The sequence below is a fragment of the Podarcis tiliguerta genome (genome assembly GCF_965153285.1).
Source record: "Podarcis tiliguerta genome assembly, chromosome: 1".
Lineage (NCBI taxonomy): Eukaryota > Metazoa > Chordata > Lepidosauria > Squamata > Lacertidae > Podarcis > Podarcis tiliguerta.
The window spans coordinates 122680949-122698793 of NC_139534.1; the positions used below are offsets into that span (position 1 = coordinate 122680949).

General features: G+C 43.3%; 1 protein-coding gene across 1 annotated transcript in view; it reads left to right on the forward strand.

Annotated features, from left to right (window-relative positions):
- Nucleotides 1-295: 295 nt before the first annotated feature.
- Nucleotides 296-17845, forward strand: part of AHNAK2 (AHNAK nucleoprotein 2) — a 31641-nt gene continuing 14091 nt past the window's right edge. The window contains exons 1-6 of the mRNA XM_083442553.1: nucleotides 296-359; nucleotides 2171-2266; nucleotides 3232-3294; nucleotides 4540-4681; nucleotides 5807-5988; nucleotides 11345-17330. Coding sequence (XP_083298679.1) covers nucleotides 3280-3294; nucleotides 4540-4681; nucleotides 5807-5988; nucleotides 11345-17330 — 6325 coding nt within the window. The 5' untranslated portion in view covers nucleotides 296-359; nucleotides 2171-2266; nucleotides 3232-3279. The remainder of the gene's footprint in view (nucleotides 360-2170; nucleotides 2267-3231; nucleotides 3295-4539; nucleotides 4682-5806; nucleotides 5989-11344; nucleotides 17331-17845) is intronic.

Here is a 17845-nt window from a genome sequence, read left to right on the forward strand (position 1 = left end):
GACTTCAGCCGGGGAGGGCAGGATATAAATAGAAGACGATGATTATTTTATTTTAAAAAGCAGGCACCGTTGAGACAGAAAGCAGTGTTCACATGTTGCATTCAACGAGTGTATGATGGCCACCTGGTATTATACTTGAGTAGTTGCCCATGGTGCCCACAGGTGGATCAGGACCACGTTGCTTTGGTTTTGGGGCATATTTCAATTCCATATCTATTATGAGGTTAATAGCCTTTGTTTTTCACTCCTGTGGGTGGGACAATTGTTTGATAGCTTGTTTGATCATTCCAGCTTCGGGGAGACAACTCAGACCAGAAGACACTGAGGCTGACGGCGAGGCTGATGCAGAAGATGACTCTGTGAGTAACACCAAACAGTTTTGCAGCCACCACTGAGATTTCTCAGCATCTTTTCCTTTACGACAGGAGCCAAAAAGAACAAGAAGTCAAACTAAAGCCTGAGTTTAATTCACAAACCATACTGACTCCCTTTTACACCCTGAACTGGAATAGAATATGCAATTTTATTTGAAAGTCTCCAGTCCATATTAAAAGTAACCCAGAGCAGAAACCTAAACATTGGGATATGACTGCCTGGTACTTAAAAATAGTAAAGATAAAGGTAAAGGGACCCCTGACCATTAGGTCCAGTCGTGGCCGACTCTGGGGTTGCAGTGCTCATCTCGCTTTATTGGCCAAGGGAGCCGGCGTACAGCTTCCGGGTCATGTGGCCAGCATGACTAAGCCGCTTCTGGCAAACCAGAGCAGCGCACGGAAATGCCGTTTACCTTCCTGCTGGAGCAGTACCTATTTATCTACTTGCACTTTGAGGTGCTTTCAAACTGCTAGGTTGGTAGGAGCAGGGACAGAGCAACGGAAGCTCTCCCCGTTGCGGGGATTCAAACCGCCGACCTTCTGATCGGCAAGTCCTAGGCTCTGTGGTTTAACCCACAGCGCCACCCGTGTCCCTTTTTGTACTTAAAAAGACTCAGAGCTAAAGCCCATGGCGCATATTTGCCTCTGGGCAAATGAAGATGGCTGGTGGGATCTTACCTGCGCTGCATCATACAGCACACCTGTTTAAAAGTGCGAGGGGCTTGGGTTGAGCTGTGAAGGGATAGACACAGGATTGGATGAGGTGTAAAATAAAAGGTTTTTTGTAAAGGAGGAGTGGTGTGAGAAAAGTGTGGGGTTGGCAAAGGGATTGGTGAGTAGGCGAGGTTGGCGAATAGAGCCAGCAGCCCCAGTTATATGTAATAAATAATGGTTTGCATAGTCGATTTGAAAATTTTGGCTGTGGAAAAAGAAGAAGTTAGGTATGTCCGAAGAGTCCTGCTGGATCAGCTGAAAAATCCACCGTTATGTCAGTGGCTGAGCAAATGACTCTTAAAAACTCACAGCCCTGGTATGAAGGCATATGGCCTCTCCCACTGTTTGCCCCCAGGAAATGTCATTCACAGGCATACCACCTTTGATCCTGGTTTTACTGCCACTCCTTAGAAACGCATCTAACTCTTTTTTTAGTTTTGTCACATTTCGCTGGGGGGAAGGTGATTCAATGATTTCAAAGGATTCCCTTCCTCTGCTTAAATTAGGGATGAGGAACATTTTTTAAGCCAGTGGCCATATTCCATCAGGAAAAATGGGGGGGGGGGCAAATGGGGGGGGAGGGAGAGAGCTAAGGGTGGATAGAGCTGCAGCCAAAAGTGAACAGGGATACCTTAAGCTCTCTTTTTGCCACCTTTTCTCTGGAAATGTCTGGCTTCTGTGCTGGGCACCAAGAAAGAGGCTCGTCTTCCTCAGCACCCATTGCAATAACACAGTGGGCTGTCAGAGGAATAGAGTGACCTTGGGGGTAGAGGCTAGGAGGAGAAACCAGGACTGGGAAGGAAGGGATGCAGGCTAGACAAAAACCTGCCATGCACCAGATCCTTGGCCCTGATTTAAACTCTTCAAAGTGGAAGCATCCATTGTTCATCAAGTCATATTGAATAGGGGGTACCTGTCGATGGTGGAAGGGGCTCCCTTGAGACTGCCTCCCTTCATTGGGGGTTTTTAAGCAGAGGTTGGATGGCCATCTGTCATGGATGCTTCAGTTGAGATTCCTGCATTGGGTTCCTTTCCAACTCTACAATTCTGTGCCAAATTCTGTTGTTGTTCCACTCCTACAGGTCGACGAAGTGACAACTGAAAACATACGACCAAGACCACAAGGATCCTCTCCTGTTTATGAGTATTGCATAGAAGATGAATATTTTAACAAAAAGGCAAGACGTGACACAATGGGATTTTGTCTTTCACTGTTTTGCTAGTGTCAAATTCTCAGTTCTCTTGGACCATCGAGACAATGGCTTCCTTAGCCCTTTGAAGTTAAAGGCAAAACTGGCATCAGTTGGCCGTGGAGAGAACCACCTGTTCTTTCCCCAAAGAATGCCCCATGCAAGACACTACATAATGACATCATGTTGTCCCCAATCCTAGAGGGAAAGCCAATGGACCATTAAGGCAGCTAAGCCCTGCAAGGAAAGAGTGGTGGTAGTGTGACCTTAATCACCATGATTATAAAGATAAGCCATCCCTCACTTGGCCGAATACTTGGCTGAGTACTTTGGCCCTGCCCTAGATAAAACCATTGAAACCAAGCATATATGGCTAGCTGGAAAATCTGAGCAAATAAAAGTGTATTTGCCTGGTGACAAAATGGCCCTATAGTTTATTTGCATTTTATGTACTATTTATTTTTGACAATTCATATACTGCTTAATTACACCTTCATTGCATATCTTTAGGTATCATGTGCCTCTTCACCCACCCAAATCTTTGGCTAATTAAACAATGTAGGGCCTTTTAAACTAAACTTTCTGTTCTCTGTGCTATTATGTTATGTATTTTTGTGTTCTTATACTGTAAACCGCCCTATGATCCTTGAATGAAATGCAGTAGATAAATGTGAATAAATAGGGGTTTTTCCCTGGTCCCTGTGTTTGGGTATGTACACACACATACATATATACCTTTGAAGTCTGAAGAGAGGTGATAATGTGTGCAGATAACTGATTATCGCATATTTCAGAACCCTTGAAATGAATTGTCCAGCTATTGTCAACTGCAGTGCCACTCCCACCACCGAAAAATAGCTAGTGATACTACAGAATGACAGATGTGTGAGAAGTTTGGCATGATCTGTGCAAATCCATTTTAGCTTACTTAAAAATTACACCTCTGTTTGCAGCTTCAGCAAGATATAGAGAACAGACAAAGACGGGATTCTTCTATCAAAATGAGTGATTCACAGGTGAGCTTAAGGTGTCTGATAAACACCAGGTACGCCCTTCTGTACAGAAGAGCATTGTTTCGGAGCTCTTCAAACCGAATGATCTTCTCATTGATACCTGTCCCTGGAAGGGAATGCAGCCACAGATTTACAAATACAAGCTTTAACTGTTACTTGCCAAAGAATACTTCCCAAACTGGTTCCAGTCACAGAGGGCCAGTCCATGCAAGTCTTGGGTGTGTGTAAGTTGTATGTTTGGAAAATATGCATGTACAGATCCCCGCAGATAGTTACGCACTCACACAACTCGGTCTACACATGGTGTGGGTGTGTGCCTGAAATATGCATTCAAGCCTCACTGCCTGTGTGAACCAGCCTGTAGACCAAAGTCCCCACCCACAGATTCTCACTTGACACAGCGCTGAAGATTCTACGTATACATATCCAGGGCTCTGTTGTACTCCATGCTAAGAATAATAATTAAATATCTATGTCCAGGACATCCAAACAATGATGGAGTCTGCAACCAATATTTGCATTATTTATTCTACAATGTTTTCTTTTCTGCATAGTTTATTTTGGTGTTGCTTGCAATGGGATGGGAAGAGACATGGCCACTTTTCCCCTTGGAAGTCATCTGAAACTGGAAAACACTCTACCCAGAAAACCTTTTTATGTTGACTCTGAGTATGTGCAAATAAGCCCAGCAGTTCCACAGTTGACAGTGTAGTTTGCTGTTTTCTGGATGCCAAGAGTTTCAACTATTCAGTATAATGTCAGGCTGAAACCAAATTGTGTGGGAAGATCTCCACGTAGATTTTTCACAATCAATCAAACTGTTTACCCAAGTTACCTTGGGGTTCAATTAATTTGCTGTAGAGCAGCCACACCTGTGAAACAAAACAGGATATGCGAAGAATGATATTGAATATACCCATTGTACACCTAAGTGAACATTCGTTTTTCAAAAGGAGCCAAATTTAATAATATTCAGAACATTGCAATAGTCATGCTACTATCTCTGAATGAGAGACTACTTACTTGAGATGCAGTTAGAGTTCTGTTTTGGTTTAAAACCTGGATAAGGAAACTTTTTAGCCTTTCAGGGGCTAGAACATTCTAGAAGCTTTTGTAAATCTACACAATGTGCAGAAGTGCGCCTTCGATGCAACCACCCATCAGCTGATTTTAACCTATGTTATGACAGGAATGGGTTGAAGTCTTCAATGAAATGAGTTTTGATAATGTACTTTTTGGTCCAACTAGGAATCTATGGAGGTTACCTTACAAACGGAAGTCGAATCTGGTGCAAGTGGATTTAGTGTGGCTGGTGGAGGAACCGAAGGATTATTTGTGAAGCAAGTGCTCAAAGAATCCCCAGCATCGAAGTTATTCAGTCTGAGAGAAGGTACAGTATGGTCTAATGTCACATTTATTTTAGTAAAATTAGCTACGAAAGTGAAACCTGGCCAGATGGGTGGGGTATAAATTATTATTATTATTATTATTATTATTATTATTATTATTATTAAACCTAATAAAAAAGTTAATTAAAATGTTGGTCAAATTCATGCAAACTTTTTTTTAAAAGCACATTGGAAACTGTAGAGGAGGAGAAAGTGGGCTTTCTCTTTTTTAAACAAATGGCTGAACAAATAACAGTAGAAGAGCCGGGACTAACCTACTTACAGTGCAATCCTATAAATATCTACTTAGAAGTAAGCCATATTGAATTCAATAGGCCTTACTCCCAGGCAAGCTGGTATAGGACTGCAGTCTTAGTCAACTGGCTATGATCTAAAATTATCTTGACGGATAACCAGCTGTAGCTGGAGGGCTTAGAATCTGTAAAAAAACAACAACTGTACAAATAAAATCCTGCTCATGAATGCTCACACAACCTAAGGGACAATTCAAATGATCAGATACAGTAGTTTTGTACTCTGGGGTGATCCCCACACACACCTGAGACGACAACCTGTTTGATGGTCACTTGCAACGTGGTTTTGTGAATGCATGCATAAAGTGCCTGTGCTGCAGGAGTATCTGAAAATCTCTCTGAAAACCAGCTTGGCCACAATTCTGCACGCACAAGTTTGGGATGCTTGTTATTTCCATCATATGACCTGATTTCTTGCAGGAAGGAGAGCTCCGGTGTCCATGCAGAATTACTGTAACTGGAAATTCTATGCAAGATGTCAATACTAGCATTTAATTCTGGGAGATATTCTTTGTAAATATTTTCATGAGCAGGTTGTTGAATCAAGACACTAGAATATGTGTTTTTTAATGGTACAACAAGCTCCTTTTCAATGGATTTAGAAATGGCCACATCATAGCTGTCAACGTTTCCCTTTTTTAAATGGTAATTCCCTTATTCTGAATAGGATTCCTTGCAAGAAAAGGGAAAAGCTATGGCCCACGTGGGTGGGGTGTTTGCTATTGTTGATAGATGTCTTTGCATAAACAAGGCATCTAATTAATGAGCCCGATATTTTGACACCCAATTAGTTTCTGCTGCCTCTTTTCACAGGTGATCAGCTTCTAAGTGCCACGATCTTTTTCGATAATATCAAATATGAAGATGCACTCAAGATTCTGCAGTATTCCGAGCCGTACAAAGTACAGTTCAACCTCAAAAGAAAGCTCGCCAGGAAGGAAGATCTTGAAACAATGCATTTTGCAACGCAATCCAAAAAAGAAAAAATGAGTCAGGTAATGCACAGCTGTAAAATTACACTTCAGATCAAGGCATGGATCTTGGGGGAGGTAGTAAACTGACCATCGCTTGTGTAATTTTAGGACAGTGGTCTAGATCCGGCGATATATTGGGCAAACAGAAAGGCATTTCTGCTAGACCAAGGTAGCCCTGTCAAATTATCACAATTTTTTCAACCCCACTGCTGCACCTCTCCACTCCATTTCTGCGCCACACATTTCTCCAACAGTGAGCCAATAAACCTCCATCATGCAAACTAACACCCACTCATCTGTCTCTGGATCCAACCTTCAGGGGTGTTTTTTTTTTTTTAGTGGAAGTGAAATTTGAGGAGATGCGGCCTTTGAGGCATTGAATTGTTTGGGGTTTTTTTTAATAATTTTTATTAATTTACAACAAAAACAAAACAAAACATACATTGTTTTCACATTCATATTTTCCAAATCTTTCTTTTTTGAACTTCCTTCAGCTTTTCCGCAAATCTTTCGTAGTTATTATTGATTTACGCATTTCCTTTGTTTATATTGTCTTTTTCTTCTATTCCCTTTTAACAATACCTCTCACGTTTTCACAGTGCTCTTTTAAAACCCTCTAGCGTTATTAGACCCTCACTTATACTCTCCAGATATTCAGCAAATTTTCCCCAGTCTTCTGTAAACTTTTGGTCTCTTAAATATCTAATCTTCCCGGTCATCTTATCCAATTCGGCATAGTCTAACAACTTCGATCTCCAATCTTCTATTGTCGGGCATTGAATTGTTGAAGCCCTTTTTGTGTGTTTTCTTCAGTTTCTGTAAGAATGCAGAAAGTCTGTCAGAATAGGGTGCAATCTCTCTCTCTCTCTCTCTCTCTCTCTCTGTGTGTGTGTGTGTGTGTACAAACACACACACACACACACACACATTGGGTTGTTGGGCGTCTTTTTATTATAATTTATTGAATTTTATACCGTCCTATACCGGGGGGGGGGGGGGTTCTCAGGGCGGTTCGCAGAATAAAATCAAGATATAAAACCACAAAATACATAGTAAAAATAAAAACAACCCAATATCCCCCCCTCCACGCACAAAAAAAAAACACATTTTAAAAAGACATAGGATGTGTCAGATGAACCAAAGGCCTAGTTAATGTCTTGAAGACTTTTTCATACCAATAGGCCCATGCAGCTGTTTACATGTTTCTCGAGCAGCCAGTCGTTTAAATGTTTTTTTGGGGGTGAGGATTACTACTTTTTAAAATGTGTTTATATTGCTGTACACTGACCTGATGTTTCATGGGAGGGTAGTATGTAAATACTTTTATAAATAAAACAGATACATAAAGGGGGTATTTTTAAGCCCAAGGACAACTTTCCTTCATGGACAACTTCCTGAGGGACACAGGCCAGCAGTAGACAGGGCCTGAGGTAAATGTGGGGGCAGCCATAGACATACTTTGATGAGGAACATGGCTCTTTGTATAGCAGGCTACATTTTTATCCAAAGTATTAAGTGTGGTGACAATAATAAAACAAAACAACACCACAAACTGGCTTATAAGTATAAAACCAAATTTACTAGAATAATAGCTAGAATAGAGATAGACTTGTAACCATTCAAGCAACAAACATATTACGGTGCCAAGACAAAGCCTGGAGACACTGTAAACCTTTGAGTGGATAAATGTACAATTCTATCTTAACAATGTAAACGTTATACAGACTGGATAAATGAACCGTTCAACAAGTAACGCAAGTCCAATCACAGAATGGCAACCTCGTGCCGCCGCAACAGCAAGGGTAGCACACTGGGAGAATATGAAAAAGTTTCAAAATACAGTCTGTATAATGTTTGCTGCACATGTAATTTGTTAAAATAGAGTTGGTGGCTGCGTTTCTGGAACCAATGAGAGGAAATAAATTGCAGTAAACTCTGCAATAGTTGCTACGTTGAAATTGCAGAGGAATATTGTAACCGGAGGGCAAGAATGATGCCGAAAGCCAGGTGGAATCTGCACACGTATTTAAAAAATGCTGTGAAAACGTTTGTTGTTGGTTTTTTTAAAAAAGGTTTTGGAAAAAAAATAATACATTGAATTTGCCATAGCTCGCTATCGCCATCTAGTGTCACATTTGTATAGTGCACTTAAAATGTTTTATTTGCAGCTGTGTAGCTGAGTCCCCAGTCTAGCATCAACCTTTTGCTGATGCATGCGAGTAAAGGCATTTCAGCCACACCAACTCGCATCATCCAATGTCTTAGCCTTTTGCACCAAAGTGGAGTGGAGCCCTGGCCTCATCAGTGCTGCTGACAGCATTTTGTTTTCTGAGGAGACAGAGCCTACTCCTGTTCTGTTTGTGTGTGGTCAGCTGCTGTAATGCTAGGCCTGATCCCCAGGTTAAGGGGTTGAGAAACAGGCCTCCTGTCAGCAGCTTCACGTTTCAGGTGAATCACAGCACTTGACAAGCTGAAGACAACTGGCATATTAGTATGGTGCCTAAGGACACTTTCTTGGAGCAGAAGTATCCCCCCCCCCCCCGAATTGATCACTTCCTATGAAGCAGCTCAAAGCAATTTCACGATACGATAAAAGCCACAAACAGAACAGCTGGTTACGTAAAGACAGTTGGAACAAGTGCTTATATAAAAGCAATTTAAACAATTGCACATAGAAAGCGATTCCAAATAAATTCAAATACCAATTGGAATGAAAACCTCCACTTAAAAGGCTTGCGGAAAGAGGAAATCCTTCAGCTGGCACAAAAAAGGACAATAAGAACCAGACCTGTCTGATAACTGGAGGAAGTAGTGCTGCCACACTAAGGGCATATTTCTGACATTATGCAGAGCAGACATCCTAATATGATTGTGTTAGAAACATTGAATTGTAGAGCTGGAAGGGACCCCCCGGGTTATCTAGTCCAACCCCCTGCAATGCAGGAATATGCAGATGGCCTATATATATATAATAATATATAATAGTAATATTTTTATTTATACCCCACCTCAGGTTGCCTCAGGTGGCTTCCAACACACAAATAAATAATAATAAAACATCAAGCGTTAATAGTAACAATCAGATTCTATAGTACATAAAAAAGTCACAATAACTTTAAAATAAGAAATTTATATCAGACAAAGCACTATTCAATAATCCAATAGTAAATGGTAAAATTAAACGTCAGCAGATAATAATTTAACGGTTTACACTTATCAATTCCAATAAAGAATTACTAATCTATAATCAATAAAGTAACAGCAAATGCATAAAATAACAGCAAACGCACAAAACCATGTAAAAGGGTCAAACTGAGAAACAAGGACACACAACTTAGTTTTTAAAAAACTATCCCTGAACTCCTCTCTTCCCAGCTGCTTCTGCTGTCATGGTCTGGGAAAGGCTCTTGGGGATGGAGGTTGCAACAAGGCAGGTGGAAAAGCCATTGCCTGCAGAAAGTCTCTCCCCACTCAGTTCTTCCTCTGGAGCAGAGCAGGTCTCCTATAAATATAGGTTGTGGTGACCTATGGAACACAATGCACACTCCAGTTAGATGCAAGGATGCAAGACAAAGGTCCTCTTACAAAGGGTAGGCTTATTATACACCCTTGCGCAAATTAATTGAAACAAACAATGTAGTTTATTGTACAAAACTCACATATACATGTAGAAAACTCACATTAGTAATGGATATGACCTCCACTATTTTTAAGCAGCATTTGAACACAGTTTGGCATGGAGTTTACTAGTTTCGAACAGTCACTATTGATTTTCGGATCCCTGTACCACACTTGAATCAGCGCCTGAATGAGCTTCTCCATAGTTGTACAGTCTACAGCACAGAGGCGACTTTTGCATATAGCCCACAAGTTCTCAATGGGATTTATGTCCGGGGAATTCCCTGGCCAATAAAGTACCTGTATCATCACTTTCAATGTGTGACAGGGGGCTAAGTCCTGCTGCAATATCCCAGTACCATCGGGATACGTTTTTTTCCAGCTCTGCAATAACTCTCTTTCGTAGAACCTCAGTATATTGTGGCGAGCACATTATTCCTTCTATTGGCTGCAGGCTTCCGACACCATTATGACCAACTCATTTTTCGTGTTTGTTTTGAGTACAGGATTACGAGTAAGATGGAAAACATGCTTTGTTTCAATTATTTTTCACAAGGGAGTACACATTCTCTTATTAACAGCTTCACACTATGTCGTAGCGGCTAGGAACATTGCATCTAGGTTTCAGGAGGGGTACATCACTGGGGAACGGGAAAAGACTGCAAAATTGAGTAAGTTGTATTATCTACATGATATTTTTCAGCAAGTGTTTGTCACCTTGAATTGCTAGAGGGACCTAATGGTCAGGGGTCCCTTTACCTTTTTACATTCCCGGAAGCATGAGGCTTTTATGGAATGTGAATCAGTTGTTTTGGAGACTCGTGTTTGCTCTGCTTCCAGTGAGCTCCCAGCACTGGTTTGTGAAGCCGTGCATGCACAACGTTGGCTGCAAGTCACATCTATCCTGTAGTTCCCTGAGAAATACTGCATTTTTATGTGTTTTCTCCCTAACCAGCTTCAGTCTGATTTGAAAATGTAAGCCATATGATGACATCCATGCCCCTCTCCACCCACTGATGTGGACAGGCAATGGGAGACTTGGAAAAACATCCAACCTTTTATCTCATTGTATTATGAAAAAAAGGGACGCGAGTGGCGCGGTGGGTTAAACCACAGAGCCTAGGACTCGCCGATCAGAAGGTCGGTGGTTCGAATCCCCGCCACGGGGTGACCTTCCGTTGCTCGGTCCCAGCTCCTACCAACCTAGCAGTTCGAAAGCACGTCAAAAGTGCAAGTATATAAATAGGAACTGCTCTGGCGGGAAGGTAAACGGTGTTTCCGTGTGCTGCTCTGGTTCACCAGAAGCGGCTTAGTCATGCTGGCCACATGACCCGGAAGCTGTACGCCGGCTCCCTCGGCCAATAAAGCGAGATGAGTGCCGCAACCCCAGAGTCGGTCACGATTGGACCTAATGGTCAGGGGTCCCATTATCTTTTACCTTTATTATGAAAAAGCTTTAATAAAAATTATTATTATTATTATTAAAGGGAAATACACCCAACCCTGCTGATGTGTGCGATGATGTCCAAATGTGATTTGAAATGAAGCAGAGGGAAATTATCCCACTGTGTTTTAAGCTGGTAAAGTCTCTCTGTTAATTTAGTCTGTTTTAACGTTTTGGGGGTTCTTGTTGCTATTTATTCATTTAAACATTCTGATGTACATTGCTTTCAACAATTTTGAAGATGCAAAGGGGTGGGGATTAAATACATACGTAATAAGTACTACAACCATTTATTTTGGAAATTCTATTTCTCAGGGGAAGGAAGCACTGGAAACATCAGAAAAGACATTCACAGAAGAAGATAAAGCAGACTTAATTGTAAAACAAAGAGTTGGAAGACCAAAAAGATCCAAAAAGGACAGACTTTCCTGGCCAAAATTCCAGTCGTTAAAAGGTAAAAAGATACTGGGGCAAAGGAGATCTCGTAGCACATCAGATGCATACGAACATGCGATTCCGGATATTTCCCCAACAAGCACAGACACAGAATCACAATTTCAGCCAGAAGAAATTCATGCAAAAGTTAAAAGAGGAAGTCAAAAGAAACTAAGATTCCCCAGTATTGGATTCAAGATGCACAGAACTAAACAAGAACCAGAGGAGAGGACAAAATACGAAGTCAAACCTCTCACAGACTATGAAAATGATACTGCGCAGGAAATCCCAGAATTAATAACAGTGCAATATTCTACTTCACGGGCTAAAGAGAAAAAACTGGAGGAAATACAGGAACCCAGAAAAGATGTTAAGGAAACAAAATTTGAACTGCCATACCATACAGGTAAATACCCTGAAGTTGAATTAACAATTAAAAAAACAAAAGAAAAGAAATCAAAATCCAAAGCCATCACAAAAAAATCAGAAACGACAGTGATAACAACACAAATAACAAAACCTATATTGCAAACAGGTGAAATACAAGATATACAAATAAAACAGTTAACACCACCAAAACAACGAAAAAAGAAGCAAAAGGGATCCACAGAAAAAATGTATACAAAATTACAAATGGACAATGAACAAACAGAAAAAGAAAAAAAAGAAATGGATGGCATCAAAGGAGTAATTAATCAAAATGAAGAAGATTCAAACGTCATGATAGCAACAACTGACATACGTATGCCGACAGCCAAAGCTTCTTTGGAACTTAAAACTCCACACATACAACTAGAGACACCATCAACTGATATGTCTCTCGGTGCTGCTGAGATTAAGAAAGAGAGCATGGACACTACGTTTAAAATGCCAAAATTCCAAATGCCCAAATCTGGAACAGAACTGAAGGCTCCAGACCTAAAGGTTGAGGCACCATCGGCTGATATTGCAGTAGGTGGCATTGAAGCTAAGCTAGAGGGCACAGACAGTAAATTTAAGATGCCAAAACTCCAAATGCCCAAGTTTGGAATGTCACTTCCCACGGATAAACTGGCTGCAAAGGGAGAAATCACCTTACCTTCTGTGGACGTGGAAATCTCCAAACCAGAACTGAAAGGGGAAGTTACCCTGCCCTCTGTGGGCATTGAGACTGATGTGAAATTGCCCGGAGCTGAAATGAAGGCACCTAGTGTGGAGTTGGAGGTTGCTGAGAAGGGCAAAATCAAAATACCTGATGTCAAAATGCCAAGCGTCAAGGTCCCCAAAATAAAGACTCCTCAAGTGGGAGTCTCACTGCCCAAGGTTGAAGCAGACATCTCTGCTCCCAAAGCAAAAGTGGAAATTCCAGAGGCAGAGGTCTCTGTTAAGGTGCCTGATGCAGAAGGCAGCATTGAGGGTGGCGGAATGAAAATACACATGCCAAAGTTCAAGATGCCCAGCATGGGTTTCACCAAACCAGAAATCAAAGGTCCCAAAGTCGATGTGGAGGTCAGCGCACCCAAAGTTGACATTGCTCTTCCGGATGTCAGTGTAACCAAGCCTGAGATCAAAGCAGGTGACATTTCAGCAGACATGAAGTTCGCAGCACCTGACGTACAGTTTCCAAAGGGGGAGGCTTCCTTGGAACTGAAGGCTCCAGACCTAAAGCTTGAGGCACCATCGGCTGATATTGATGTAGGTGGCATTGAAGCGAAGCTGGAAGGTACGGACAGTAAATTTAAGATGCCCAAATTTCATATGCCCAAATTTGGAATGTCACTTCCCAAGGGGAAAGCCACTGCAGAGGGAGAAATCACCTTACCCTCTGTGGAAGTCGATGTTTCCAAACCAGAACTGAGAGGGGAAGTGACCCTGCCCTCTGTGGGCATCGAGACTGACGTGAAATTGCCCGGAGCTGAAATGAAGGCACCTAGTGTGGAGTTGGAGGTCACTGAGAAGGGCAAGATCAAAAAGCCTGACGTCAAAATGCCAAGCGTCAAGGTCCCAAAAATAAAGACTCCTCAAGTGGGAGTCTCACTGCCCAAGGTTGAAGCAGACATCTCTGCTCCCAAAGCAAAAATTGAAATTCCAGAGGCAGAGGTCTCTGTTAAGGTGCCTGAAGGAGAAGGCAGCATCGAGGGTGGCGGAATGAAAATACACATGCCAAAGTTCAAGATGCCCAGCATGGGATTCTCCAAACCAGAGATCAAAGGTCCCAAATTCGATGTGGACATCAGCACACCCAAGGTTGACATTGCTCTTCCAGACGTCAGTGTAACCAAGCCTGAGATCAAAGCAGGCGACATTTCAACAGACATGAAGTTCACAGCACCTGACGTAAAGATTCCAACGGGGGAAGCTTCCTTGGAACTGAAGGCTCCGGATTTTAAGGTTGAGGCACAATCGGCGGATGTCGCTCTAGGTGGAGTTGAAGCGAAGCTGGATACTGCGGACAGTAAATTTAAGATGCCAAAACTACAGATGCCCAAATTTGGAATGTCACTTCCCAAGGTGAAAGCCACTGCAGAGGGAGAAATCACCTTACCTTCTGTGGATGTGGATATCTCCAAACCAGAACTGAAAGGGGAAGTGACCTTTCCCTCTGTGGGCATCGATACTGACGTGAAATTGCCCGGAGCTGAAATGAAGGCTCCAAGGGTGGAGTTGGAGGTCGCTGAGAAGGGCAAAATCAAAATGCCTGATGTCAAAATGCCAAGCGTCAAGGTTCCCAAGCTGAAGACTCCTCAAGTGGGAGTATCGCTGTCAAACGTTGAGGGAGACATCTCTGTTCCCAAAGCAAAAGTGGAAATTCCAGAAGCAGAGGTTTCTGTTAAGGTGCCTGATGCAGAAGGAAGCATCGAGGGTGAAGGGATGAAAATACACATGCCAAAGTTCAAGATGCCCAGTATGGGTTTCTCCAAACCAGAAATCAAAGGTCCCAAAGTCGATATGGACATCAGCGCACCCAAGGTTGACATTGCTCTTCCAGACGTCAGTGTAACCAAGCCTGAGATCAAAGCAGGTGACATTTCAGCAGATATCAAGTTCACAGCACCCGACGTGAAGATTCCAAAGGGAGAAGCTTCCTTGGAACTGAAGGCTCCAGACTTCAAGGTTGAGGCACCATCAGCTGATATTGATGTAGGTGGCATTGAAGCGAAGGTGGAGGGCAAGGACAGTAAATTTAAGATGCCCAAATTCCAATTGCCCAAGTTTGGAATGTCGCCTTCCACAGGGAAGGAAACTGCAGAGGGAGAAATTACCTTACCTTCTGTGGAAGTGGATGTTTCCAAACCAGACCTGAAAGGGGAAGTGACCCTGCCCTCTGTGGGCATCAAGACCGACGTGAAATTGCCCGGAGCTGAAATGAAGGCACCTAGTGTGGAGTTAGAGGTCACTGAGAAGGGCAAATTCAAAGTGCCTGATGTCAAAATGCCAAGCGTCAAGGTTCCCAAAATGAAGACTCCTCAAGTGGGAGTCTCACTGCCCAAGGTTGAAGCAGACATCTCTGTTCCCAAAGGAAAAATGGAAATTCCAGAGGCAGAGGTCTCCGTTAAGGTGCCTGATGCAGAAGGAAGCATCGAGGGTGAAGGGATGAAAATACACATGCCAAAGTTCAAGATGCCCAGTATGGGTTTCTCCAAACCAGAAATCAAAGGTCCCAAAGTCGATATGGACATCAGCGCACCCAAAGTTGACATTGCTCTTCCAGACGTCAGTGTAACCAAGCCTGAGATCAAAGCAGGTGACATTTCAGCAGATATCAAGTTCACAGCACCCGACGTGAAGATTCCAAAGGGAGAAGCTTCCTTGGAACTGAAGGCTCCAGACTTGAAGGTTGAGGCACCATCGGCTGATATTGATGTAGGTGGCATTGAAGCTAAGCTGGAGGGTACGGACAGTAAATTTAAGATGCCAAAACTCCAAATGCCCAAATTTGGAATGTCACTTCCGACAGGGAAAGCCGCTACAGAGGGAGAAATCACCTTACCTTCTGTGGATGTGGATATCTCCAAACCAGAACTGAAAGGGGAAGTGACCCTGCCCTCTGTGGGCATCGAGACTGATGTGAAATTGCCCGGAGCTGAAATGAAGGCACCTAGTGTGGAGTTGGAGGTTGTTGAGAAGGGCAAAATCAAAATACTTGATGTCAAAATGCCAAGCGTCAAGGTTCCAAAAATAAAAACTCCTCCAGTGGGAGTCTCGCTGCCAAAGGTTGAGGGAGACATCTCTGTTCCCAAAGCAAAAGTGGAAATTCCAGAGGCAGAGGTCTCTGTTAAAGTGCCTGATGCAGAAGGCAGCATTGAGGGTGGCGGAATGAAAATACACATGCCAAAGTTCAAGATGCCCAGCATGGCTTTCACCAAACCAGAAATCAAAGGTCCCAAAGTCGATGTGGATGTCAGCGCACCCAAGGTTGACATTGCTGTTCCGGACATCAGTATAACCAAGTCTGAGATCAAAGCAGGTGACATTTCAGCAGATATCAAGTTCACAGCACCCGACGTGAAGATTCCAAAGGGAGAAGCTTCCTTGGAACTGAAGGCTCCAGACTTCAAGGTTGAGGCACCATCGGCTGATATTGATGTAGGTGGCATTGAAGCGAAGGTGGAGAGCAAGGACAGTAAATTTAAGATGCCAAAACTCCAAATGCCCAAATTTGGAATGTCAATTCCTAAGGGGAAAGTCACTGCAGACGGAGAAATCACCTTACCTTCTGTGGAAGTGGATATCTCCAAACCAGAACTGAAAGGGGAAGTGACCCTGCCCTCTGTGGGCATCGAGACTGACGTGAAATTGCCCGGAGCTGAAATGAAGGCACCTAGTGTGGAGTTAGAGGTCACTGAGAAGGGCAAATTCAAAGTGCCTGATGTCAAAATGCCAAGCGTCAAGGTTCCCAAAATGAAGACTCCTCAAGTGGGAGTCTCACTGCCCAAGGTTGAAGCAGACATCTCTGTTCCCAAAGGAAAAGTGGAAATTCCAGAAGCAGAGGTCTCTGTTAAGGTGCCTGATGCAGAAGGCAGCATCGAGGGTGGCGGAATGAAAATGCACATGCCAAAGTTCAAGATGCCCAGCATGGGTTTTTCCAAACCAGAGATCAAAGGTCCCAAAGTTGATGTGGACATCAGCACACCCAAGGTTGACATTGCTCTTCCAGACGTCAGTGTAACCAAGCCTGAGATCAAAGCAGGTGACATTTCAGCAGACATGAAGTTCACAGCACCTGACGTACAGTTTCCAAAGGGGGAAGCTTCCTTGGAACTGAAGGCTCCAGACTTTAAGGTTGAGGCACCATCGGCGGATGTCGCTCTAGGTGGAGTTGAAGCGAAACTGGAGGGTACGGACGGTAAATTTAAGATGCCAAAACTCCAAATGCCCAAATTTGGAATGTCACTTCCCACAGGGAAAGCCGCTGCAGAGGGAGAAATCACCTTACCTTCTGTGGATGTGGATATCTCCAAACCAGACCTGAAAGGGGAAGTGACCCTGCCCTCTGTGGGCATCGAGACTGATGTGAAATTGCCCGCAGCTGAAATGAAGGCACCTAGTGTGGAGTTGGAGGTTGCTGAGAAGGGCAAAATCAAAATACCTGATGTCAAAATGCCAAGCGTCAAGGTCCCAAAAATAAAAACTCCTCCAGTGGGAGTCTCGCTGCCAAAGGTTGAGGGAGACATCTCTGTTCCCAAAGCAAAAGTGGAAATTCCAGAGGCAGAGGCCTCTGTTAAGGTGCCTGAAGCAGAAGGCAGCATTGAGGGTGGCGGAATGAAAATACACATGCCAAAGTTCAAGATGCCCAGCATGGGTTTCTCCAAACCAGAAATCAAAGGTCCCAAAGTCGATGTGGACCTCAGCGCACCCAAGGTTGACATTGCTGTTCCGGACGTCAGTGTAACCAAGCCTGAGATCAAAGCAGGCTACATTTCAGCAGACACCAGCCTCTCAGCACCCGACTTGAAGATTCCAAAGGGAGAAGCTTCTTTGGAACTGAAGGCTCCAGACTTCAAGGTTGAGGCACCATCGACTGATATTGATGAAGGTGGCATTGAAGTTAAGCTGGAGGGTACGGACAGTAAATTTAAGATGCCCAAATTCCAAATGCCCAAGTTTGGAATGTCACCTCCCACAGGGAAAGCCGCTGCAGAGGGAGAAATCACCTTACCTTCTGTGGAAGTGGATATCTCCAAACCAGAACTGAAAGGGGAAGTGACCCTGCCCTCTGTGGGCATCGAGACTGATGTGAAATTGCCCGGAGCTGAAATGAAGGCACCTAGTGTGGAGTTGGAGGTCGCTGAGAAGGGCAAAATCAAAATGCCTGATGTCAAAATGCCCAAAATGAAGACTCCTCAAGTGGGAGTCTCACTGCCCAAGTTTGAGGGAGACATCTCTGTTCCCAAAGCAAAA